The sequence below is a fragment of the Heptranchias perlo genome, chromosome 11 (genome assembly GCF_035084215.1).
Source record: "Heptranchias perlo isolate sHepPer1 chromosome 11, sHepPer1.hap1, whole genome shotgun sequence".
Classification (NCBI taxonomy): Eukaryota; Metazoa; Chordata; class Chondrichthyes; order Hexanchiformes; family Hexanchidae; genus Heptranchias; species Heptranchias perlo.
The window spans coordinates 51,749,425-51,774,597 of record NC_090335.1 but is presented as its reverse complement, the minus strand read 5'-3'; the positions used below and the strand labels follow the sequence as shown (position 1 = coordinate 51,774,597).

The 25,173-nt window shown below is 41.8% G+C and overlaps 1 protein-coding gene across 1 annotated transcript in view; it reads left to right on the top strand.

The window, feature by feature from the left end:
• The window catches only part of gsk3ba (glycogen synthase kinase 3 beta, genome duplicate a), a 181,835-nt gene that overhangs the window by 40,506 nt on the left and 116,156 nt on the right, over positions 1-25,173 (top strand). The window contains exon 2 of the mRNA XM_067993018.1: positions 21,636-21,829. Within this exon, the coding sequence (XP_067849119.1) occupies positions 21,636-21,829 (194 nt within the window). The remainder of the gene's footprint in view (positions 1-21,635; positions 21,830-25,173) is intronic.

The window sequence follows — 25,173 nt, the reverse complement described above, 5'->3', positions numbered from 1 at the left end:
ATAAATAACGTCGACATTGGTAAAAGAAATGGTATTAAACCTTGCTGATGTCAAATTAGAGAGCATGTGCAAACTGAGAAAAATTGCAGCAATACATAAGTAGGCTAGTGGAGTGGGCAGATAAATGGCAGATGCAGCTCATGCAGAGAAATATGAAATCGTATACTTTGGGGAAAGTAAGTATACCCTAAACAATAAGACCTTTTAAAGTGAAGAAAGGGAGGGGTTTAGGGATGCAAAGACATAGCTCTTTCAAAGTGGGAGTACGGGTAGCAAAATCCATAAAAGACAAACAGGATTCTGAGTTTTGTGCTTTAGGAATTGACTATAAAAGCAAGAAAGTGATGTTGAATTTGTGCAATAGATTGGTTAGGCTACACTTGGACTATTGTGTGCATTTCTGGCCACTCCTTTATTGAAGGCATGGAAAGATTCGGCAGTGATACATTAGAATTGTACAAGGAATAAGAACTATAAACGAAGACTTGTAAAACTGGTGCTTTTTCATTGGAACGGAGGAGATTAATGAGGGTTTTCAAAATTATTACAAGTTGAGAGGGTGAAGCGTAAAATATTATTGCCATTGGTTAGCAAATTGGTACAAAGGGGACATGGACTCAAGATTATCACAAAGAATAAAGAGGAGTTTAGAAATGTTTTTTGGAGGGTTTTTAGAACATGGAATGCTTCATCACAATTGGCTGTTGAGACAGAAACTATATCCTTTAAAAGGGTATGGTGAAAGGGCAGGGAAATGGGATTAGAGTCAATAGCTACAGTTGAAGAGCTAGTACCAGCACAGGCATTATAGGCTGAACAGTCTAATTCTATGCTGTAGTTTATGATTGGGGATGGAAACTAGCACAGGGTAATTAATATTTGCTGCATCAGGATACTAGCAAACTATACTTTTGTTTTTTTCTTTCAATTTTTCTCCCCTTTCCTGAAGGTGGTGTTCTGGGATATATATCCACAAGTTTGCTCCCCAATCCAAGTGACTAGTTCTACATATAGGGGCTATTGGTCTGGAGAGAACACTGGAAGCATCAGATTTGAACCTGATCCTTTCCTAGCCAGATATTCTGTACTTGGATATAGCAGGGATTACTGGACAATAATTGAGTGAAAACCCTGGCCATTTTCTTTACCTGTCACCCTTCCCCCAGCCCAGACTGGGGATACTGAATTATCTGATCGTTGATGCCATTCCATGCTTGAAGCACGTGCTCAACATTCACACTGCCTAAAAATACAAAGCTCTTAAGTTATAATTTGCGTATGCATTTTAAAGGCGTGGTCTGGCTGTAGATCTGCCATTGACAAAGGCAGCCTATTGAAACCTTAATGCTTCCTGCACATTTTGTGTAAAACTGATAGGAGTGGGCTATGTGTAATTTTTAGAAAATCAGATGTTGCAATTTAAACTCTGTTACATATTCAAGATGTTTTGCCACTCATAGGCTTACTTTCAATAGTTGTATTTGGAAAGAAGTGCCTCCAAGTTGCCCTGTTGCATTTCCTCCAGTACCACACAATCAGAATTTTGCAGCACTGAAGGAAGTCATTACCATCGCGCCTGTTCTGGCTCTCTGAAAGAGCTATACACTTAATCCCATTTCCCTAACTTTTACCCTTATCTGTTACAATTTTTTTCTTCAAATATTTATTCACTTCCCTCACCCCAGTTAATGGGTAGAGCATTCCATGCCCAAACAGTCCTCTGCAGTAAAAAAAATTCTCTAACTTCTCCCTTTTGTTATTTTGGCAACGATTTTAAATTTATGCGCTCTAATTACTGACTCACCAACCTCTGTAAATAGTTTATCCTGATTTACCTCATCAAATCTGCTCATAATTTTTGAACACCTCTATTGGATCTCTTAACTTCTTTATTCTGATGAAAAGAGCTCCAGTTTCTCCTAATAAATAAAGCCTCTCATTCCTGGTATCATACAGAAGATTTTCAAAAGGCTTTTGATCAGGTACCACAATGAAGACTCATGGCTAAGGTCAGAGCATGTGGAGTTGGGACAGGTAGCAGATTGGATAGCAAGTTAGCTACAAAACAGAAAACAGAGTAGTGGTTAAGGGTAGCTACTCAGACTGGCAAAAGGCGGGAAGTGGTGTCCCACAGGGATCGGCGCTGGGACCACTGTTGTTCACCATTTACATAAACGATTTGGACTCGGGAATCGGAAGTACAATTTCGAAATTGCAGACGACTCCAAATTCAGTGGTGTAGTTAATATAAAGGAAGAATGTGTCAAAATGCAAGAGGACATTAGTCAACTTGCAGAATGGGTGTGTAATTGGCAAATGAATTTCTGTGTAGGTAAGTGAGGTGGTACATTTTGGTAGGAAAAATAAGGAGGCCACGTACTGCTTAGATAATCTAAATGGGATAGAGGAGCAAAGGGATCTAGGGGTACAGATACACAAAGTAGCAATGCAAGTTAATAAGGCCATAAAAAAGACAAACAAGCATTAAGGTTCATTTCTAAAGGAATAGAATTAATGAGCAAAGAAATTATGTTAAACTTGTATAGAACCTTGGTTAGACCACACTTTCAGTACTGTGTGCAGTTCTGGTCTCCATATTATAAAAAAGGCTATAGAGGCATTGGAGAGGGTGCAAAAAAGATTCACAAGAATGATACCAGAGCGCTGAGCATATCCTTATCAGGAAAGGCTGAATAGGCTGGGGCTTTTTTCTCTAGGAAAGAGAAGGCTGAGGAGTGACCTGATGGAGGTCTTTAAGATAATAGAGCTTAATGGGGTAGATGTAGAGAAAAGGTTTCCACCTGGGGGGAGGGGAGGTGGAGGGGAATCCAAAACTAGAGGTCATAAATATAAAATAGTTGCTAATAAATCCAATATGGAATTCAGGAGAAACTTCTTTATCCAAAGAGTGATAAGAATGTGGAACGTGCAACCACAAGGAGTAGTTGAGGCAAATAACTTGGATGCGTTTAAGGGAAAGCTAGATAAGCACGACTGAGAAAGGAATGGAAGGGTATCCCGATTGGGTTAGATGAAGTAAGGAGGGAGGAGGCTTGTGTGGAGCATAAACGTTGGCCCAGACCAGTTGGGCCGAATGGCCTGTTTCTGTGTTGTAGTTTTGATGTAAGATTGATTTCTATTCCACAAATGGGATGGCAGAACTTATGGTCCATTTGAGAATGTCAACTCTACTAACTTGGCTCAGTGGCAGCACACTCATCTGAGAATGAAAGTTGAGTTTTCAAACCTCACTGCAAGACTTTGGCGTGTAATGTAAGCTGGCAGTTCGCAGCAGTACGGAGGGAGTGCTGCGTTGTTGGAGATGGTGTCTTTGGATGAGGTATTAAACGAAGGCTTCATCCACATGTTAAGTGGACCTAAAAGATCCCATGGCACTACTCGAAGAAGAGCAAGGGTATTTCTGGTGTCCTGGCATAGGAACAAGGGTAGGCCTTCAGTCTCTCGAGCCTATTCTATGGTTTAGGGAGAGGAAGGTGCTCGACAGACCAGCCCTTTGGGAATGGTGGGTCAGGTCCCAGACCAGATAGATGTTATCATAAATGGAGTGGCTCGGGTCCATTTAGCATTGGCAGGGTGCATTATATGGGCCAGCACGGATCCAAGGCAGGTGGACATTGCCCTGGCAAAGATTTTATAATCCATGCTGAGACCAGATGCCAGTTTTTCAGAGAATAGAGATTACTCTTCTTAGGCAGCAGGACAATGACCATTCTGCACTGACAGGGTCATCTCTCTGGTTGCCAATGCCTCTCCCAAGACCTGCAGATAGTTGTTCTCCAGGACTGCTCAGAACGCTCTGTGGAACTCTACGGTCAGCCCATCCAGCCCCGGGGATTTGTTTCAGGAGAACTGGTTGAGAGCTTCAGATAGCTTAGCGAGGGTCAGTGGGGCTTTGAGATCCTCCCACAAAACTCTATGGACATCATTGCTGATCTGATCTGGGGAGAAAAGGGCTGAAGTGTAAACTGGGTGGCCTAAAAGTACTTAATAATCGATAGACTCCAATACAAGTAAGGTGTTAAACTAACATTTAAATCCAGAGGAAAGAATTCTTAGCAACTATCGAATAAAAGCTGACTCTTGAATCACTAAATGATGAAAGCCACACAAATCTAGATTGTGATCATTAACGTATGTAATCTTGTAGTGTGTGTGTATATATAGAATCATAGGTTACAGCACGGAAGGAGGCCATTCGGCCCGTTGAGTCCGCGCCAGCTCTATGCAAGAGCAATCCAGGTAGTCCCACTCCCCCGCTCTTTCCCCGTAACCCTACAAATTTTTTCCTTTCAAGTGCTTATCCAGTTTCCTTTTGAAGGCCATGATTGAATCTGCCTCCACCATCCCTTCGGGCAGTGCATTCCAGATCTGAACCACTCACTCCGTTTTTAAAAAAAGAAGTTTTTCCTCATGTCACCTTTTTGTTCTTTTGCCAATCTCCTTAAATCTATGTCCTCTGGTTCTTGACTCTTCCACCAATGGGAACAGTTTCTCTCTATCTACTCTGTCTAGACCCTTCATGATTTTGAATACCTCCATCAAATCTCCTCACAACTGTCTGGTCCAAGAAGAACAACCCCAGCTTCTCCAGTCTATCCATGTAACTAAAGTTCCTCATCCCTGGAATCATTCTAGTAAATCTCATCTGCACCCTCCCTAAGGCAGTCACGTTTTTCCTGAAGTGCGGTGCCCAGAACTGGACACGATACTCCAGTTGTGGTCGAACCAGTGTTTCATAAAGGTTGATCATGACTTCCATACTTTTGTACTCTAATGCCTCTATTTATAAAGCCCAGGATCCCATATGCTTTTTTTAACCACTTTCTCAACCTGCCCTGCCACCTTTAACAATTTGTGCACATATACCCCCAGATCTCTCTGTTCCTGTACCCCTTTTAGAGTTGTGCCCTCTAGTTTATATTGCCTCTCCTCTTCTTACTACCGAAATGTATCACTTTGCATTTTTCTGCATTAAATTTCATCTGCCACGTGTCCGCCCGTGCCACCAGCCTGTCCATATCCTCTTGAAGTCTATCACTATCCTCCTCACTGTTTACTACCCTTCCAAGTTTTGTGTTATCTGCAAATTTTGAAATTGTACACTCAAGTCCAAGTCATTAATATATTTCAAGAAAAGCAGTGGTCCCAGCACTGACCCCTGGGGAACACCACTGTACCCCTCCCTCCAGTCTGAAAAACAACTGTTCACCACTACTCTCTGTTCAGCCTTTTCTTTTTTTACATCCACATGTGCATTGGTTTTCTTTTGGAAGTTATATTTATTTCTCTTGTGCTACAGAAAAGTGTTGGCTGTAATATCATAAGTTTCTTAAGAGTTCAGTTCTTAGTGTGGAAGGGAGAAAGCTAATTTCAACTACTTATAAGTGCTTAGCTGAGTAAAATCATGTGCAACATTGGCCATAGTTGTGAATAGGTGTGTGCTTGCTAACTTGGTGAAGCAAACATTCCAATTTCAAAAGTCTGACATGTAGCACTGATATTTGTGAGCAAACTTTTTACAGAAAAGAATGAAGAGCTTGGACTGTTGACTTGGTGGGGGGGGGGGTGTTTTAGTTTTAGGATACATGCCATTGGGGCCCCTGTCTTTTCCACTTTTGAGTTTCAATAGCTTTTTCATTTACTTCCTTATCCATAAGTTTATTATATTCTCTTCTGTAAAAACAAGAGCGAAGTACTCACTTAGTATCTCTGGCATTCTTTTTAGTCTCTAATTAACCCTTTTTTTTCTTTTTAGGTGCAGACAAAATCCTTAACTGTTTTCCTTTATATTCACTGCTGAGTTTTTTTTGATGTGGAGATGCCAGTGATGGACTGGGGTGGACAAATGTAAGGAATCTTACAACACCAGGTTATAGTCCAACAGTTTTATTTGAAAATCACAAGCTTTCGGAGCTTACCTCCTTCGTCAGGTGAGTGAGTGAAGGGTACTAAGATCTCATAGCATATATTAGCTTAGGAGATGATCACAGCAATCAAAGGTGTCGTTGGTGTTCAGATAGGTTAGCCACAGAAAACATTACATCCCAGTATACTGAATACACAATGGGTCAGATTACAAAGCCAGAGAGGGGGAGAGAATGTCCAGTTGTATTAAAAACAGATAACTTTTTTTTCCGCTGGTGGGATTACGTGTAGCGTGACATGAACCCAAGATCCCGATTTTGGGTTCATGTCACGCTACACGTAACCCCACCAGCGGAAAAAAAAGTTATCTGTTTTTAATACAACTGGACATTCTCTCCCCCTCTCTGGCTTTGTAATCTGACCCATTGTGTATTCAGTATACTGGGATGTAATGTTTTCCGTGGCTAACCTGTCTGAACACCAACGACACCTTTGATTGCTGTGATCGTCTCCCAGGCTAATATATGCTATGAGATCTTAGAACCCTTCACTCACTCACCTGATGAAGGAGGTAAGCTCCGGAAGCTTGTGATTTTCAAATAAAACTGTTGGACTATAACCTGGTGTTGTAAGAAATCTTACATGAGTTTTTTTTTGATACCCTTTATCTTTTCTAATTTTCTTTACAACTCCTCTAATCTGCTTGATTTTTTTTTTGGGGGGGCGGATTTTTAGCCCTAGATTTGTTATATGGCTCTAACTCATTTTAATTTCTCTCCTCGAAGGAATTCCAGTTTTAATTGTACTCTCTTTACTTGTTTGGGAAGGTGTCTAGTTTGAGCCGTAATGATCTATTAGTTTCGTACTGTTTGCCAACTGTCTTATCTGCCAGATTTTCTTAATTTATCGTTTTATTGTAGAAATTTGCTTTTTCTAAGTCAAGTGCTTTTATCTTTGACTGTTTCCTTCTTCTTTTCAATTTTTATATCTAACTTATTTGTTATTGGTAGCTGCTAGATGTTCCCCTATCCTTGCATTACCTACTTGCCATGCTTCATTTTTTGGAATTAAATGCAGCACTGCCTCCTTTATCGTTGGAACTTTACTCTGAATATCTATCGCGATCATAATGAGACTGACAGTACTCACTTTCATCCATATCAGAGGGTCGTCACTTTTAAAACCTTCAAATGGAATCTGGTTTGACCAGCATGTGTCCAGTGTTCACTGTAGCATCTGAAGCAGTTGAAGTTGCTGCACGTGGCTTGTTGCTGTCACTTTATACCATTGAAGTCAGTTGTGGTACTTGTTTTACAAATCATGCTTGCTTGGTTTTGTATACGTCCAAATTGATGACTTGTACTCATCTGGTCGTTATGACCATATCATTGTTAGTGATGAGTAAACGCATTAATTGCTCACATTTACCAAAGAAAGCGAAAGAAAATGCTGAAAAACTGAAACAAAAACATAAAATACTGGAAGCACTCAGCAGGTCAGGCAGCATCTATGGAGAAAGAAATAAAAGTAACATTTCAGGTATAGCCCTTTGTCAAAGTAGTGTTCTGATGAAGGGTTACACCTGAAACATTGGCCCAGAAATTGCTCGGAGAGGTCAACCAACATTGCTTATTGCTCCATAGATTTACATTAACCCACTAACTTACTGTGGCCTTTACTGGGTGCAATTTCTTGAATAGGAAGTGAGAAGAGCCCTGTATTGGTTCAAGTGAAGCCAGGACCCGTGGGAGAAGCGGGAGATCACTCTCTCTCCTCAACCAGTCAGATTGCAGCATTTTTGGCAAGCTGCGCAACTGTTTCTGCAAGCTTGGAACGCGAAATCCAGGAAGTGAAAGCTAGATAGGAACACGAGTAGGACATTTAGCCCCTTGAGCCTGTTCTGCCATTCAATGAGATCATGACTACTCTGTGACCTAACTCCATATACCCGCCTTAGCCCCATATCTCTTAATACCTTTTGGTTAACAAAAATTTATCAATCTCAGATTTAAAATTAACAATTGAGCTAGCATCAACTGCCGTTTGTAGAAGAGAGTCCCAAACTTCTACCACCCTTTGCGTGTAGAAGTGTTTCCTAACTTCACTCCTGAAAGTCCTGGCTCCAATTTTTAGGCTATGTCCCCTAGTCCTAGACTACCCAACTTAGTTTAGACCTGGTATCTTTAAGTACCTGTTTTTGACGATATTAGTTACTTTCCAGCTGGGCAGATGAGTAAGTTGGCGCTTTTTCAATGATTTCACTGATTGCAGCTGGTATACTTTTAATTCAAAGCTGTCATATCGCCAGTGAACCAGCAGGAGCAAGTTCCGGATTTCCGCATTTCACTGCATGTGCGAATGCTGGAACTTGCTCCTCCATTTCGCCACTAACAACAGCGAGTGCTGTTGAGCTCACTGTTCTTTTCCAAGCAATTTCTGCCCCATTAACTTTTTTCCTTTCTCAACAGATTCTGCCTGACCTGAGTATTTCCATCATTAGAGCATGTTTACTTACATAGAAAGCCACCTGGTTTTTGATTCCACACAGTTCTCATCCAGTTCTTCATTAAAATTTCTGTCATCCAGCTCTTTTACAGCGATAATAAATGTATGCAAATTGGCATTTCAACCTTGGATAATGTTATGGATTCAGTATCATAAATGGAGTTTCCTGGAAGTTGCCAGCATTTCAGTAAATCAGTTTTCTATTGCTTTTTTGTTAATAGTAGAGGTTCCCTTTTCATTCATGGTGATAAGCATGTCATACCACAAGTTTATCTGCATTCTCCATTTAGTCTAAGGCATAATCATACCGTTTAGGCGACCCAGTGTAGCACTAGTATTCCATTAGCTTTGTCTTGTAGTCTGGAAAGTGCTTGCTAATTGTTGCCCATAAAATTATGAGGGGCACAGATAGGATGGATACTAAGGAGCTTTTTCCCTTCGTTGAGGGTTCTATAACAAGGGGACATAGATTCAAGGTAAAAGGCGGGAGGTTTAGAGGGGATTTGAGAAAGAACTTTTTCACCCAGAGGGTGGTTGGAGTCTGGAACTCACTGCCTGAAAGGGTTGTGGAGGCAGGAACCCTCACAACATTCAAGAAGCATTTGGATGAGCACTTGAAATGCCATAGCATACAAGGCTACGGACCAAATGCTGGAATATGGGATTAGAGTAGACAGGGCTTGATGGCCGGCACGGACACGATGGGCCGAAGGGCCTCTATCCGTGCTGTATAACTCTATGACTCTAAAAGAGTGCACTCATCCTTGGATCACCATTGACTAGTTATTGGGGCTATTTTTTGTTCTGTGCAGTTTGCCCTGCTTTTGCTCAATTGCCCCAGCATACTCATTTTTCTGTATTTCATGCACAAGCTGCTTTTTCATTCTCACTTTCCAGGTGAGGACCATGTTTGTGCCTTCGCTGCTTTCTGTCATAGAAGTGCCAGCCGTCTTGTCTCACTGTTTTCTCTATCAATTCACATTTGCCTCATGCAGGTCAAATTCATGGGCAGCAGCACAATTGCTTTTATATTCTGTAAAGCTATAACTTGTAGCTTTCAGGCAAATGCTTAAACGTTTGACCTGTTGAGGGGTGTACTTGGGTTCATAATAGAGAAATTGCTCAGTATTGTCCAGTGCGCACATAATCAAATATGTGTACCGATTGTAAGAAATTTCCAATTTGAAAATATAAAATCCTATTTTATAGCTTAGAGTTTATGTTGCAAGTGTGTACTTCAGATCATTTTGAAATGTGAAGTATCCAATTGATCAGAAATTGGTGTATAACTGAAGTATTGATCAGTATATTGAAGGTCTAGTGGTCAGCCTTTGGCTCAGGACCAGTGCTGAAGATATCTAAGAAATTGTATCCTGTAAGCAAATGTTACGTCAAATGTACAATTATTTCACATTTCTTAATATGAACAGCAACTTCAGTCCACTATGGCGAATTTAAATGACTTCTTCTAGTTCCGATGGTCCTCTAGGCCAATCATGTAGAGTGGAACGTTGTCTTTTCCATTTGAAAGTCACACTGCTGACTTCGTGTTTCCTCAGAATTCATTTTTATCCTTCTCAAAAATTGTTTTTTATTACCACTTCTCTGGGCACAGATCTGTTGCATATCATGGAAATTTCTATACTTAGTGCAAGCTGCAGGAAATCTTGTTCTAATGAGTATGTGATCCATCTTTAACAATATGCATCGTACCAAGTCACAGAACCTTGTGATTTAGTTTTTGCTTTTCTTTATTGTACGAAAAGGAGTCGGAACTGCAGCTTCAGTGGAAATTATTTACAACTTACATTTTTGTCTGTCCTGAGTGGTTGTTCTAAACTTGAACTAAGAATCTTTATTTTAAAGGTTAAAGTTGGATGACCCCATGTATATTTGTTTCATGGGTAGTGAGTCAGAAGGTTATGCTTTCAAGCACCACTCCAAAATTTCAGCACATAATCTGGGCTGACATTTCAGTGCAGCACTGGGATAATATTGCATTGCCAGGGTTGCCATCTTTTGGATGAGACATGAAGCTGAGGCCCCATCCACCTGTTCCGGTGGTCATAAAAAGTCACAAGGTGCTATTCGAAAAAGAGCAGGGGAATTCTCCTGGTATTCTGGACAATCGACCAACACCACTAAAAACAGATTATCTTGCTATGTACAAATTGGTTGCTCTGTTTGCCTATATTAGTGACTGCACTTCACAAGTAATTCAGTAACTTTGAAGCACTCTGGGACATCCTGAGGATGTAAAAGGCGCTATATAAATACAAGTCATTAATTTCTTGAGCTTTAACATTTTTTTTAAAAAGTACTTTATCTGTGATATTACTGCTCTTGCTATTGACTGAATTCAAGAACATTTATGTCTACTATAGAACCATAGAACAGTTACAATACGGAAGGAGGTCATTTGGCCTATCTAGTCTGTGCCAGCTCTCTGATAGAGCAATCCAGCTAGTCCCAATTCCCCGTCCTTTCCCTGTAGCCCTGCAAATTTTTTGCCTTCAAGTACTTGTCCAATTCCCTTTTGAAAGCCACAATTGAATCTGCCTCCATCACCCCTTCAGGCAGTGCATTCCAGATCTTAACTACTTGCTGTGTTTTTAAAAAAAAAGTTTTTCCTCATGTCGCCTTTGGTTCTTTTGCCAATCACCTTAAATCTATGTCCTCTGGTTCTTGATTCCTCTGCCAATGGGAACAGTTTCTCTCTCTCTCTACTCTGTCTTGACCCTTCATGATTTTGAATACCTCCATCAAATCTCCTCCCAACCTTCTCTGCTCTAAGGAGAACAACCCCAGCTTCGCCAATCTATCCACGTAACTGAAGTCGTTTATCCCTGGAACCATTTTAGTAAATCTCTAATAAGTCTCTAAGGCCTTCACATCCTTCCTATAGTGCGGTGCCCAGAACTGGACGCAATACTCCAGTTGTGGCCGAACCAGTATTTTAGAAAGGTTCATCGTAATTCCCTTGCTTTTCTATTCTATTGTAAACAATTTTACAACACCAAGTTATAGTCCAGCAATTTTATTTTAAATTCACAAGCTTTCGGAGGCTTCCTCCTTCCTCAGGTAATTTCTATTCTATGCCTCTATTTATAAAGCCCAGGATCCTGTATGCTTTTTTAACCGCTTTCTCAACCTGCCCTGCCACCTTCAACGATTTGTGCACATATATCCCCAGATCTCTCTTTCTGCACCCCTTTTTAGAGTTGTGCCCTCTAGTTTATATTGCCTCTCCTCATTCTTCCTACCAAAATGTATCACTTTGCACTTTTCTGCGTTAAATTTCATCTGCCACGTGTCCGCCCATTCTATCAGCCTGTCTATCCTCTTGAAGTCTATCACTATCCTCCTCACTGTTCACTACCCTTCCAAGCTTTGTGTCATTTGCAAATTTTGAAATACTATAGTGACTGTGATGAATTATTAGAGGAATGTAAGTCTATACAGTACAGGGAATAGAGTGGAAGAAGTTCTTAGTTGGTAATCTATAGACTAACAGTGGAGACAATTGAAGAAGTTAATTAGTGGATTATCCATGAAAGGTAAATGGGATAATTCTAGATTGATGTAACCATGGTCTACATGGTTAGGGCCAGCATTAAATAAAAGATGATTTACAAAAGGGTGATGAATTGGGGCAAGAATTAAAACAACAAATGCAGACTGAGGATGCAATACCAGAGGTACAGGGAAGACTCGGGATTAGTGAAGGGGAAGAATTTACTGGGATAATATGAACAGTAAAATTATAGTAAAATAACAGGATTGAAGCCAGACAAATCTCTGGGTTCAGGCACTTGATACTAAAGGAAATATGTGAGGGAATTGGAAATGCATTACTTATCTTCCAAAGCTCACTAGATTCATGGATAGTACCAGAGGACCGTAATGTAGCAAATGTAACATCTTTATTCAAAAAAGGAGGAAGGGACACACAAATAACTGTAGATCAGTGAGTTTAACATCAATAGTGGGAAAATCACGAGAATCTATCATTAGGGACAGAGTAAATGAGCACTTCCAAAGGCATAAACTGACAAGGGGAAATCAGCATGATTTTGTGAAGGGTAGAATATATTTAATTAACCAAATAGAGTTCTGAGGTGATGGATAATCAACGGATGTTGTGAGAGTGGATTTTTAGGGGGTATTTGACAAAGGCCCACATGAGAGATTGCAAGCTAAAATTAAGGTGCATGGAATTTGAGAGATCCTTGTGGCATAAATAGGACTTGTAGGAGGTAAAGAGTTGGGATAAAAGGGTAATTGTTAGATTGGTGGGCAGTGACAAATTGTTTCCCCAGATGTGTATATTTGGTTTTAGGAATAGAGGAGCATTTGCATATGATACTAAGCTAGGAGGTATTGTGAAGAAGAGAACAGGAAATTGCACAAGGACAGAAGTAGTAAGTGAAACAATGGCAAATGCAGTTTAACAAAATGTGAGTATATTTTAGACTCAGGAATGGCAGATGAAAGTATAATCTAAATGAGGAAGCACAGGGATGGGGTAGATGAATGAAGGGATTTTAGGGGGCATGTATGTAAATTGTTAAAAGCTAGCTTACAGGTGGAAAAAGTGATCAAAAAGCTGATGGGATGCTGGACTTGATCGCAAGGTTTAGAATATAAAAACAAGAAAGTACTGTTGCAATAGTGAGGCCTCATTTATAATATTACGTTCAATTTTGAGTGGCCCTCCCTCCAGAAAGATATCCTGGCCTTGGAAAGTCTAGCATCGAGTTGTCAAGATGATACCTGGAATGAAGAGACTTTTTTTTATTCCTTCATGGGATGTGGGTGTCGCTGGCGAGGCCTGCATTTATTGCCCATCCCTAATTGCCCTTGAGAAGGTGGTGAGCCAGCTTCTTGAACCGCTGCAGTCCGTGTGGTGACTGTTCTCCCACAGTGCTGTTAGGAAGGGAGTTCCAGGATTTTGACCCAGCGACTATGAAGAAACGGCGATATATTTCCAAGTTGGGATGGTGTGTGACTTGGAGGGGAACGTGCAGGTGGTGTTGTTCCCATGTACCTGCTGCTCTTGTCCTTCTAGGTTGTAGAGGTCACGGGTTTGGGAGGTGCTGTCGAAGAAGCCTTGGCGAGTTGCTGCAGTGCATCCTGTGAATGGTCCACGGTGCGCCGGTGGTGAAGGGAGTGAATGGGGTGCCAATCAAGCGGGCTGCTTTGTCCTGGATGGTGTCGAGCTTCTTGAGTGTTGTTGGAGCTGCACTCATCCAGGCAAGTGGAGAGTATTCCATCACACTCCTGACTTGTGCCTTGTTGATGCTGGAAAGGCTTCATGGGGTCAGAGGTGAGTCACTCGCCGCAGAATACCCAGCCTCTGACCTGCTCTTGTAGCCACAGTGTTTATATGACTGGTCCAGTTAAGTTTCTGGTGACCCCCAGGATGATGATGGGGAATTCGGCGATGGTAATGCCGTTGAATGTTATGGGGAGGTGGTTCGACACTCTCTTGTTGGAGATGGTCCTTGTCTGGCGTGAATGTTACTTGCCACTTACGAGCCCAAGCCTGGATGTTGTCCAGGTCTTGCTGCATGCGGGCACGGACTGCTTCAATATCTGAGGGGTTGCGAATGGAACTGAACACTGTGCAATCATCAGCGAACATCCCCATTTCTGACCTTATGATGGAGGGAAGGTCATTGATGAAGCAGCTGAAGATGGTTGGGCCAAGGACACTGCCCTGAGGAACTCCAGCAATGTTCTGGGGCTGAGATGGTTGGCCTCCAACAACCACTACCATCTTCCTTTGTGCTAGTTATGATTCCAGCCACTGGAGAGTTTTCCCCCTGATTCCCATTGACTTCAATTTTACTAGGGCTCCTTGGTGCCACACTTGATCAAATGCTGCCTTGATGTCGAGGGCAGTCACTCACCTCACCTCTGGAATTCAGCTCTTTTGTCCATGTTTGGACGAAGGCTGTAATGAGGTCTGGAGCTGAGTGGTCCTGGCGGAACCCAAACTGAGCACCGGTGAGCAGGTTATTGGTGAGTAAGTGCCGCTTGATAGCACTGTCGACGACACCTTCCATCACTTTGCTGATGATTAAGAGTAGATTGACGGGGCGGTAATTGGCTGGATTGTATTTGTCCTGCTTTTTGTGGACAGGATGTACCTGGGCAATTTTCTACATTGTTGGGTAAATGCCAGTGTTGTAGCTGTACTAGAACAGTTTGGCTAGAGGCGCGGCTGATTCTGGAGCACAAGTCTTCAGCACTACAGCAGGGATGTTATCGGGGCCCATAGCCTTTGCTGTATCCAGTGCACTCAGTCATTTCTTGATATCACGTGGAGTGAATCGAATTATCTGAAGTCTGGCTTCTGTGATGGTGGGGATATCGGGAGGAGGCCGAGATGGATCATCCACTTGGCACTTCAGGCTGAAGATGGTTGCAAATGATTCAGCCTTTTTTGCATTCACTTGCTGGACTCCGCCATCATTGAGGATGGGGATGTTTACAGAGCCGCCTCCTCCCATTAGTTGTTTAATTGTCCACCACCATTCACGACTGGATGTGGCAGGACTGCAGAGCTTTGATCTGATCCGTTGGTTGTGGAATCGCTTAGCTCTGTCTATAGCATGCTGTTTCCGCTGTTTAGCATGCATGTAGTCCTGAGTTGTAGCTTCACCAGGTTGGCATCTCATTTTTAGGTACGCCTGGTATTGCTCCTAGCATGCTCTTCTACACTCCTCATTGAACCAGGGTTGATCCCCTGGCTTGTTGGTAATGGTAGAGTGAGGAATATGCCGGGCCATGAGGTTACAGATTGTGCTGGAATACAATTCCGCTGCTGCTGATGGCCCACAGCGTCTCATGGATGCCCAGTTTTGAGCTGCTAGATCTGTTCTGAATCTATCCCATTTAGCACAGTGATAGTGCCACACAACACGTTGGATGGTGTCCTCAGTGCGAAGACGGGACTTTGTCTCCACGAGGACTGTGTGGTAGTCATTCCTACCAATACTGTCATGGACAGATGCATCTGCGACGGGTAGATTGGTGAGAACGAGGTCAAGTAGGTTTTTCCCTCATGTTGGTTCGCTCACCACCTGCCGCAGGCCCAGTCTGGCAGCTATGTCCTTCAGGACTCAGCCAGCTCGGTCAGTAGTGGTGCTGCCGAGCCACTCTTGGTGATGGACCACTCTTGGTGAAGTCCCCCAACCAGAGTACATTCTGTGCCCTTGCTACCCTCAGTGCTTTCTCCAAGTGGTGCTCAACATTGGGGGGGGGGGGGGGAATGATTCATCAGCTGAGGGAGGGCAGTAGGTGGTAATCAGCAGGAAATTTCCTTGCCCGTGTTTGACCTGATGCCATGAAATTTCATGGGGTCTGGAGTTAATGTTGAGGACTCCCAAGGCTACTCCCTCCTGACTGTATATCACTGTACTGCCACCTCTGGTCGGTCTGTCCTGCCGGTGGGACAGGACATACCTTTCAGCCAACGTCCCAGACTCTTCCATCACCATCCCTGGGTATGATTCTGTGAGTATGGCTATGTCAGGCTGTTGCTTGACTAGTCCGTGGGACAGCTCTCCCAATTTTGGCACAAGTCCCCAGATGCTAGTGAGGAGGGATGATGTGGAGATGCCGGTGATGGACTGGGGTGGACAAATGTAAGGAATCTTAGAACACCAGATTATAGTCCAACAGTTTTATTTGAAAATCACAAGCTTTCGGAGCTTTCCTCCACACGCACCTGACGAAGGAGGAAAGCTCCGAGAGCTTGTGATTTTCAAATAAAACTGTTGGACTGTAACCTGGTGTTGTAAGACTCCTTGCTAGTGAGGAGGGCTTTGCAGGGTTGACTGGGCTTGGTTTGCCTTTGTCGTGTCCGGGGCCTAGTGGTCCGATGCCGGGTGGTCCGTCTGGTTTTATTCTTATGACTTTTTTTAAGCAAGATTATACAACTGAGTGGCTTGCTAGGCCATTTCAGAGGGCAATTAAGAATCAACCACATTGCTGTGGGTCTGGAGTCACATAGGCCAGACCGGGTAAGGACATTAGTTATGATACACTGGATGAATCTGAGTTGTATTGCCTGGAGGTTAGGAGGCTGAGGGGTGATCTGATCGAGAAGTTTAAAATAATGAAGGGAAATTACAAGTTATTTAGGGAACATGACAATCCAGAAGAGGGAGCGTTGATCTTTCCATTCGAGCTAAGTGGGTTAAAGGTGAATCCAGGAAAACGCCACAAGGGATTGTGAGATGAATGTACTGTCCCAAAGGACTATGGATGCAAAGCCATAGGAGTTGTACAATTTATTTGCCCTTCTGTAGATAACAGTATTGTATATTAAATCTATTGAGAGACTTCAGATTGAACATTACTGGTATAAAGTGTGTAAATGTCAGTAATGCTGCTTAAGCATAACCAATTTTAGGTGCTTTCAAAATGTGGTCCAATTCTATTACTGCTGTTCCAGTCTTTTGAGATTTAAATTCAAGATCTTTATACTCCGAAATCATATGAAAATTGTATGATCTTCCCTGATCACATTTTTCATGAGTGTAATTTATTCTCCCCACACTTTTTTTTCAATCTTCCTAACTGGAGAGTTTGGACAATTTAGCTTGGACTATTTCCTTATGCCTTTAATTGTATCCCAACTGGAAATCATTGTTGCTTCCTACTTGCAGTATCTTGTACAGTGAGGTGTTAGCATCTCGCCAAAACACAACGGGACAAACGTGAAGTTTTCATATGGCGACACTGTAGGGTTCCCTCACTAAATTTCAGAAATTGTAATGTGAAGATGTGACATTTTCATTGCATGTCCACTTGAAGTGTGAAAAGCTCCTAGCAACGATTAGTTATCTGTCATTCTAAATCTGGCTTGTGCCTGGGGAGCACTCTGAACTGTAGAACACCAGGGTGAAATACATGTTCATCACTGGTGGTGGTGTTGATGGCAGCAATCGGTGGTTGAGTGCATGATTACTGGATTTTTTCTCTCATTGCATTGGAAAACACCGTAGCTCATTTGAATAATTTTCAAACGGTGTCACTGATTAGAAGGTGAGGGCATGTAAATGACTTGTTGTCACGTCTCTGGATGCATTAACCATTTTTCCAAAGAGAGGATTTGAAAATAAGAGTTACTTTTAATATTTTTTAAAGTAAAAGTGTATTCCTGTAATTTCTAAAACAAAAAGGCATCTAGATAAAAGTTTAAATCCTAAATGGGAATATTTTTTTCCCCCAGAGACTAAGACCATGCAATTCATAAGCTTGTCTAGGTAATTGAGAAAAAAAACTTCACGCTCATTGCGTTGGAAAACGCTTTGATTTCTCTCTCTCTGGAGAGGGAGAAGTTTATGAAGAGAAAAAGCTGCTGTGGTAGAGACTTCAGAAAAGATAGGCTCAGAACCCAGGACAGAAGGCTTCAGGGAGCAAGGGTCCTGCCCTGGGCTGTAGGACAGGATGCAGAGGAGTTACTCTGTACAAGTTAAGTAAGATGACCCACTGATGTGAGGAGTGTAATGTCTTTTTTTTAATTACTTGAAGACAAGTTGTATTGATTGGTTTCATTTATTTCAATCATACCTGTTGCTCTGGACATCCTGGGATGAGAGGACTGTCCTATGAGGAGAGATTGAGTAGAATGGGCTTATATTCTCTGAAGTTTAGAAGAATGAGAGGTGATCTCATTGAACATAAAGGATTCTGGGGGGGTCTTGACAGGGTAGATGCTGGGAGGTTGTTTCCCCTGGCTGGAGAGTCCAGAATTAGGGGGCATAGTCTCAGGATAAGGGGTTGGCCGTTTAGGACTGAGATGAGGAATTTCTTCACTCGGAGGGTTGTGAATATTTGGAATCCTCTACTCGAGGGCTGTGGGTGTTGAGTCGTTGAGTATATTCAAGGCTGAGATAGATTTTTGGACTCGAGGTGAATTAAGGGATATGGGGATCGGGTGGGAAAGTGGAGTTGAGGGCTAAAATCAGCCATGACTTTGAATGGCGGAGCAGGCTTGAGGGGCCATATGGCCTACTCTTGCTCCTGTTTCTTATGTTCTTACATTCATCTGATGTGCAATAAAGCAGCATAACTATTTGGTATCAAGCTTTGTCTCATCAGGTATTCACTTGGTTTGCCTTCAGAGAGATGGAAGAAATACACTTGCAAAAGACATGAATATCCAGTCCAGAGCAAAAGGGGAAGCTGTTGCATCCCTGGGTTACCTGATTGCACAAATACATATAGGGCAGTATGAGTCAGCTACCATAAAAGTAAGGCACTTACTTAGACTTGTTTACATGAGCGACTCATACCACTGAGCCAGAGAAAGTATCCATAGCAGCTGCAAATCTGTAACACTTTTTTTCCTTCGATAAAACTCCAGCACTGAATTGTGTTATCCCATCTCCAATTTTAAAAAGTTTTTTCCATTTATTTTTGATGAAAAGAAACTTGAGAGATTCAGCAGAGGCAGTGAGCCAGAATCTTGAGTTTTGATTCTTATGGGAGTTCAGTGGTGTGTATGAGCTAAGTGCATTGCTTAAAAATGTATTACTAAATCTTAACTTAGAAAATATAAGATTTTGACATGTTGTTGAGTAACCATTACTTAGTGCTAGTTCAAGCAAAAACAGCTAGGTGTTAATTGGTGGTTGAACAACTGTGTTGACTGGTGTAGGGACAGGAGTTAAGGAAAAAAAGTTTGCTAATTTCCAATATGAATGAATGAACTTGCATTTACAAAGCACCTTTCATGACCTCAGGATGTCCCAAAGTGCTTCACAGCCAATGAAGTACTTTTGAAATGTACTCATTTGTAATTTAGGAAAACGCAGCAGCCAATTTGTGCAAGCAAAAATCCACAAACAGCAATAGGTATATTACGGTAGAACTGCGACAAGAGACATGAACTTCATGAACTTCAGAGATTCAGCTGAGACTGAGTGAAACAGAAATTGAGTGAGAATTTGGTACTCAGAACGAACTTAAGCTGCCTGGACAGGTCAGATGAAAGAATCAGCAGAGAGATGGCAGGATTACAGGGGCAACTTGTGTGCAACATGGGTCATCTGGATTGATAATCTATCCAGGAAGAATATACATGCATGAAATATCAGACAATTGTGACACGAGCAAAAGATTGTCAAGCTTGAGGAACAGTTACTTGCACTAGACAACATACGAGGTAAGGAGAATTTTTAGTGACACGTTTCCCATGGTGGTTACCCCACAGATTGAGAGACGTATGGATAGCGAAATGAGACAAACTAAGTTGGTGACCAATATGCAGGGGTAATCAGGAGAGATGGGAGTTGAAAGTGATGGGGATCCTTGAGCTTCTAAAATTGGCTAATGGGGATATAGTTCTTGATGCCTATAAAACAAACAATAATGGTGACTCGGGGAGGGCGATCAGGAATTATACCATCGCACCATGGAGCCCGAGGGAAGGAGACTAAATAGGGAGGTGATAAGTGTAGGGGAGTTTATAATAAGGGGATACATGGCCTCTCTGCATTTGTGACTGGGAGAACTTTCTGGTATATTTTCTAAGTGCAAGGCTACAGATATAGGACAGGGAGAAAAGCACTTGGAAAAGGAGGGAGAACAAGATGTTGTGATTCATGTTGGAACCCACATCCTGGGAAAACACAGGTTCAAGGTTTTGCAAGGTCACTTTCAAGAGCTAGGGAATAGATAAAAGGTGCAAGACCTCTGGGGTAGTAATGTCAGAATTGCTACCAGAGGCTCATACTGCACCAGATATTGAGACAGATGAAGTACATGAATGCATGGCTTGCGAGTTGGTGTAGGAGAGAAAGGTTCAGATTTCTCCGACGTTGGGACCATTTCTGGAGACGATTGAAGTTGTTCAGGACACATACACAGGACAGTTACCAGGCTCCAGGTAAAAATAGCAGTGATTTAAATTAGTTTGTTGGGATGGGGGCAATTAGCTTTCAGTTACATCTATTTTTCTAAGAATCTCATAATCTTGCCCTAAAAATTCTACCCCTACAGTAGGAAGGCTGTCTGAGGTTTCCTCCGTGAACATACAGACACAGTTTTAAATTAGAATATCTGGAAGTGGGGACAGAAACAAAGTTCTCCCAAGTTTGCTGCTGATATCAAACTGGGAAGGACCACAAACAACGAGAAACAGACTGATCATAATTAGAAGGATCTGGACAGGTTGAGAAGCTAGATGGACAAGTGGCAGATGTAGTTTAATGTGGACAAATGCAAAGTCATGAGAATGGGAAAGGGAATGTGCAGTGGCAATATAAGCTAAATGATATCATTCTACAAGACCCAACACAGGAAAGGGATTTAAGAGTACTAATGGATAGATTGCTCAGTCCATTAGAGCAGTGTGCAGCAGCAGCAGCAAAGAAAACAAATAAGATCTTTGGCTGTATAGTCAGAGGAATAGAACACAAATCTTAGTGAATTTGTACAGAGCGCTGGTCCAACTCCGTAGTTCTGTTCATTTTGTGACTAAGACATCCAGGTATTAGAGACAGTTCAGTGAAGGACAAGCATGTTGATAGCTAGGCACCTGAGTTATGGTTTGCTGATGGAGACCAGATGGATTGTACTACGTTAGGGAGGGAAAGGTTCTTAAGCTGGAGAGGTAGGTGTGAAGAGACACCAATGAGGCTGACCAGGAGGAACATTGACTCGATCATGGTTTTGAGGTTGGGGAAGGCAGCGCAGACTGACTGGTTTGTGCTGCAAAGGAGTGAAGTGGAGATGACCAGGCTGATTGTGCTAGTGAGGGCAAAAGATTACGGTAGCAAGCCAAAGGATTGCAAAATGAGAGGAAATACCAAGGAATAACAAAGTTACACTATCCTGTTTTCTTTTTGTTGCTCTTACAAAATCTTTGTGATGTTATTCCAACTCCAACTCCGGCTTCAGTCTAACAATATGTGTGACAAAGTTAATTTTGCCTTCAGGTCTGTAAACCAGAAAGTGGGGTGAAATTAAAATGTTACCACTGAATATAAATGTCTAAAGTTGTATGTGTTTAAACAGAATACATTTGAGGAATATTGGTTTATGGAAAATTGCTTGTTTTGTGATCAACATAAAGCAATGGAAAATAGCAACTGGAGAGTTATGTGCCCAGCGCTACTTGGTTTATTTTTAGTAAGCACATGGTTCCTGATGTGTATCTTTAATTCAGTGTCATTTTGACTTGGTTTGAACACTGTTCCTGATGTGCTGGTTTCCTTTTTGATTAGGGGACAAAGATGGCAGTAAGGTGACAACAGTGGTGGCAACACCTGGACAGGGGCCAGACCGGCCGCAGGAGGTCAGCTACACCGACACCAAGGTGATTGGCAACGGTTCTTTTGGAGTGGTTTACCAGGCAAAACTGTGTGACACAGGAGAGCTGGTGGCCATCAAGAAGGTTTTGCAGGACAAGAGATTTAAGGTAAGGGATACATTTAATTTTAACTGGAAATTTCAGAAAGTCATTTACAAAGATCGTTCAGACTTTTAAGGGCTGGGTAGGAAAAGAAGAAGCTGCCGCTCAAGTAACAGGAGCTAATCCAAGTTATAAGAAAAATATCTGTTTCTCAACTTGATCAGTTTGGGGATTTGGATGTTGTGATGCAGTCCGAGGACATTTAAATGTCAGACTATATGGAATTGAAATATAGTTTGTGGTTGGACTCCAATAAGCAGATCTTGAATCGTGCTTCAGTAAAACTTTTGATATCCATAAAATAATAGTTAACTATCTGATAGCCAATTTGAAAATAATGTTACATTTGTAGTAATCAATTTAGTTGCTAGACTATTGGCATAACTTGAAATTGAGATTGAATATGAGATCACTGGAACTTCACTGCTATATTGCTACCAACTCACTTTATCTCAGAACCTTGACAATTGATGGATATCCTATCTCTGTACCACAATCTCTGTTTTTGAGTTTAAAAGCAGATGAAATAATGTGGATAAAGTTGAAGTGGCAAAACCTTGTGTGGAATAGAATAACGCTTACTTTAGGCACCTCGATGCTAGTGCAGTCTTGAGGCATTTTTGCATTGTTAATGCATTAGGTATCAGTGCTCTAACATTGCGCTGACTGGATAACTTGTAGCTCCAGTCCAGAAAACCAAAATGAGATTCTATCCAGTTTTGGGGATTTTAACCATTGTTCTTGGTCCAAAATTCAGATGCATTCAGGCATGAAACAGGGACAAAAAGTTGCAATTTTGTGGGGGATGTGTCCTGTGTCGCAAGGATGCCTGAAATATGTCTGACATCATATTAACTCCGGCAATATTCTGTCCACCACCTGAAATGGGTGTTAGGTCCCTTTCATATGCTAATGATGGGCCCACCGCCTGTTTAAGGACCCCTCTGGGAAATTGGTCAACGTTGAATGTCCACTCAATTTTTTTGGTTCCTTCTGCAGCCTAACCAGCAGTCCTTAAAGTTGCCACCAAACACATTTTTTGTAAGCTTACTTTAATATGCAGAACTACTGCAGGCTATTGGCCTATGCTCGTTTCCCCTTCTGGTCTCCTTCTCTCCTCATTGCCCCGCCCCCCGCCCCCCCAAAAAAGCAGCTGACCCAAATTGGAGCTGTGGAGACTGGCCTCTGTCGGGCCTCTGGTGGCCCCCAGCTCGCCGAATATATTATGAGACCCAATTTCAATTTCATTGATCCTCTAGTGTGCACTCCAAGCCTGAAAACTGGCCTAAACCGATTTCTAGGGCTATGGGTCCACCGTACTAGCTAAAGGAGAAAGAAACTAGAATGTAGGGAGGAAAAAAATGTAAAATCTGCAACCCTAAATGAAGAATTTGCTGTCAGCCAAAGGGTGGAATAGAGAATCAACTATGAAGTTTGTCTGAGAAATTTGTTTCTTTGTGTAGCCATTTCTGTCAGTTGATTGATCCTGAATCTGTTGTTTAAGGAGCCATTTAGCACTGCACCCTATTATTTTTCTTTCACAACAGCAATTTTGATGGGGCATATATTTTAAATAACATTAGCAGGAAGAGCAAGCTGGCGTGTATGTGCTTGTGTATGTGTTTTTCAAGACTGAATTATTAACTGAGCTGAAGTATCTTTAGCAGAAGTACACAAACATCCGCATTCATAGTTTACTGGTTGAATGATTGAGAAATTGTTTAGTGTGCATTTTCAGCACACCACTTTTCCAGATGTTAAGATGGTCCCTAGTAATTAACCTGTAGCCATACAGTTAATTGTTGCATTAGCTTAGATTTTCCATGACTTGGATTCTCCTGACTGGTTATAATAGAGTTGAATAAAGTGCATTTTATGAGGGCATTGTAATGTGTCTCAACCAGTTTAGACTTGAATATATTAACATTTTGGAGGAGACATGTTTAAGGAATTTTTTTTAGTGCTGAAAGGCAATGGTATTTAAATATTAAGAGCACAGCACAAGAGGGCACAAGTACAGATTCAAGCAAATTAGAGATTAGAAAATTGTCTTTCCTTGTCATGTGGCAGATATATGCAATATTCTCATTAAATGCTATATTCACTCCTTCTTAAAGGTGGGGGATAAATACAGATGTAATAATTTAATTGAAGATTACAAGTTTAGATATAAACTAAACCACTCTAGTTCCTGTGCTGCAGAGAATGTGGAAGGTCCACTGCAATGCAATCACTCGGGGCAGAATAGTGTAGGTTATAATATTCCATTATATCCTGGTGCTTTGCTCAATTACCTTTTTGGGTGGGTATGTCAAACAAATTGATACTACTGGAAACGTAACTAACGCATATTAACACTGTGGCTACAAGAGCAGGGAGAGGCTGGGTATGTTGTGACGATTTGCTCTCTGCTGGACTCAAAGCCTATGCACCAACTACAAGGCTTAAGTCTAGAGTATGATTGAATACTCACCACTTGCCTGGTCTCCAGCAACACTCGAGGAGCTCAGCACCATCCAGGACTGAGTAACTTGCTTGATTAGTGCCCCTGCCACTGGACTCCATATCTACCCTGTCGACGGCTTGGCTGTTCTATGCACTGCAGCAACTTATCAAGGTTGCTTAGTCTGCATCTCCTTCCCTTACAACCTCTAAAAACTAAGTGCAGTAATGCTGTGGGAACACCATCATCATCAGTTTCTCCTCCAAGTCACACATCACCCTGACATAGGAACAGGAGTAGGCCATTTAACCCCTCGAGCTTTTTTGCCATTGAATTAAATCATGGCTGACTGTACCTCAATTCTGTTTACCCACTTTGTTCTGTATCCCATAATATCCTTCCCCAACAAATATCTATTGATCTCTTACTTGAAACTTTCATTTTACCTAGCATCCACAGGCTTTTGGGGAGAGTGTTCTAGATTTCTTCTACCTTTTTGTGAAGAAGTGCTTCCTGATTTTTGTTCATTTTAAGTTTATGCCCCCTTGTTCTGTATTTCCCCCACCAGAGGAAATAGTTTCTCTGTATTTATCCTATTGAAACCTTTTATCATTTTAAACACTTTATTAGGTCACACATTCCTCTTCTATACTCAAGGGAATACAGCCAAGTTTATGCAATCTGTCCTCATAATTTAACCCTTTAAGCCCTTGTATCATTCTGGTGGATCTGTGCAGTACCACCTCTAAGGCCAGTGTATCCTTCCTGAAGTGCGGTTCCCAGAACTGAACACAGTACTCCAGATGGGGTCTGCCCCTCTACAACTGAAGCATTACTTCCTCCCTTGTATTCCAACCGCTTTGTGATAAAGTCCAATGTTCAATTAGCTTTTTTGATTGCTTTTTGT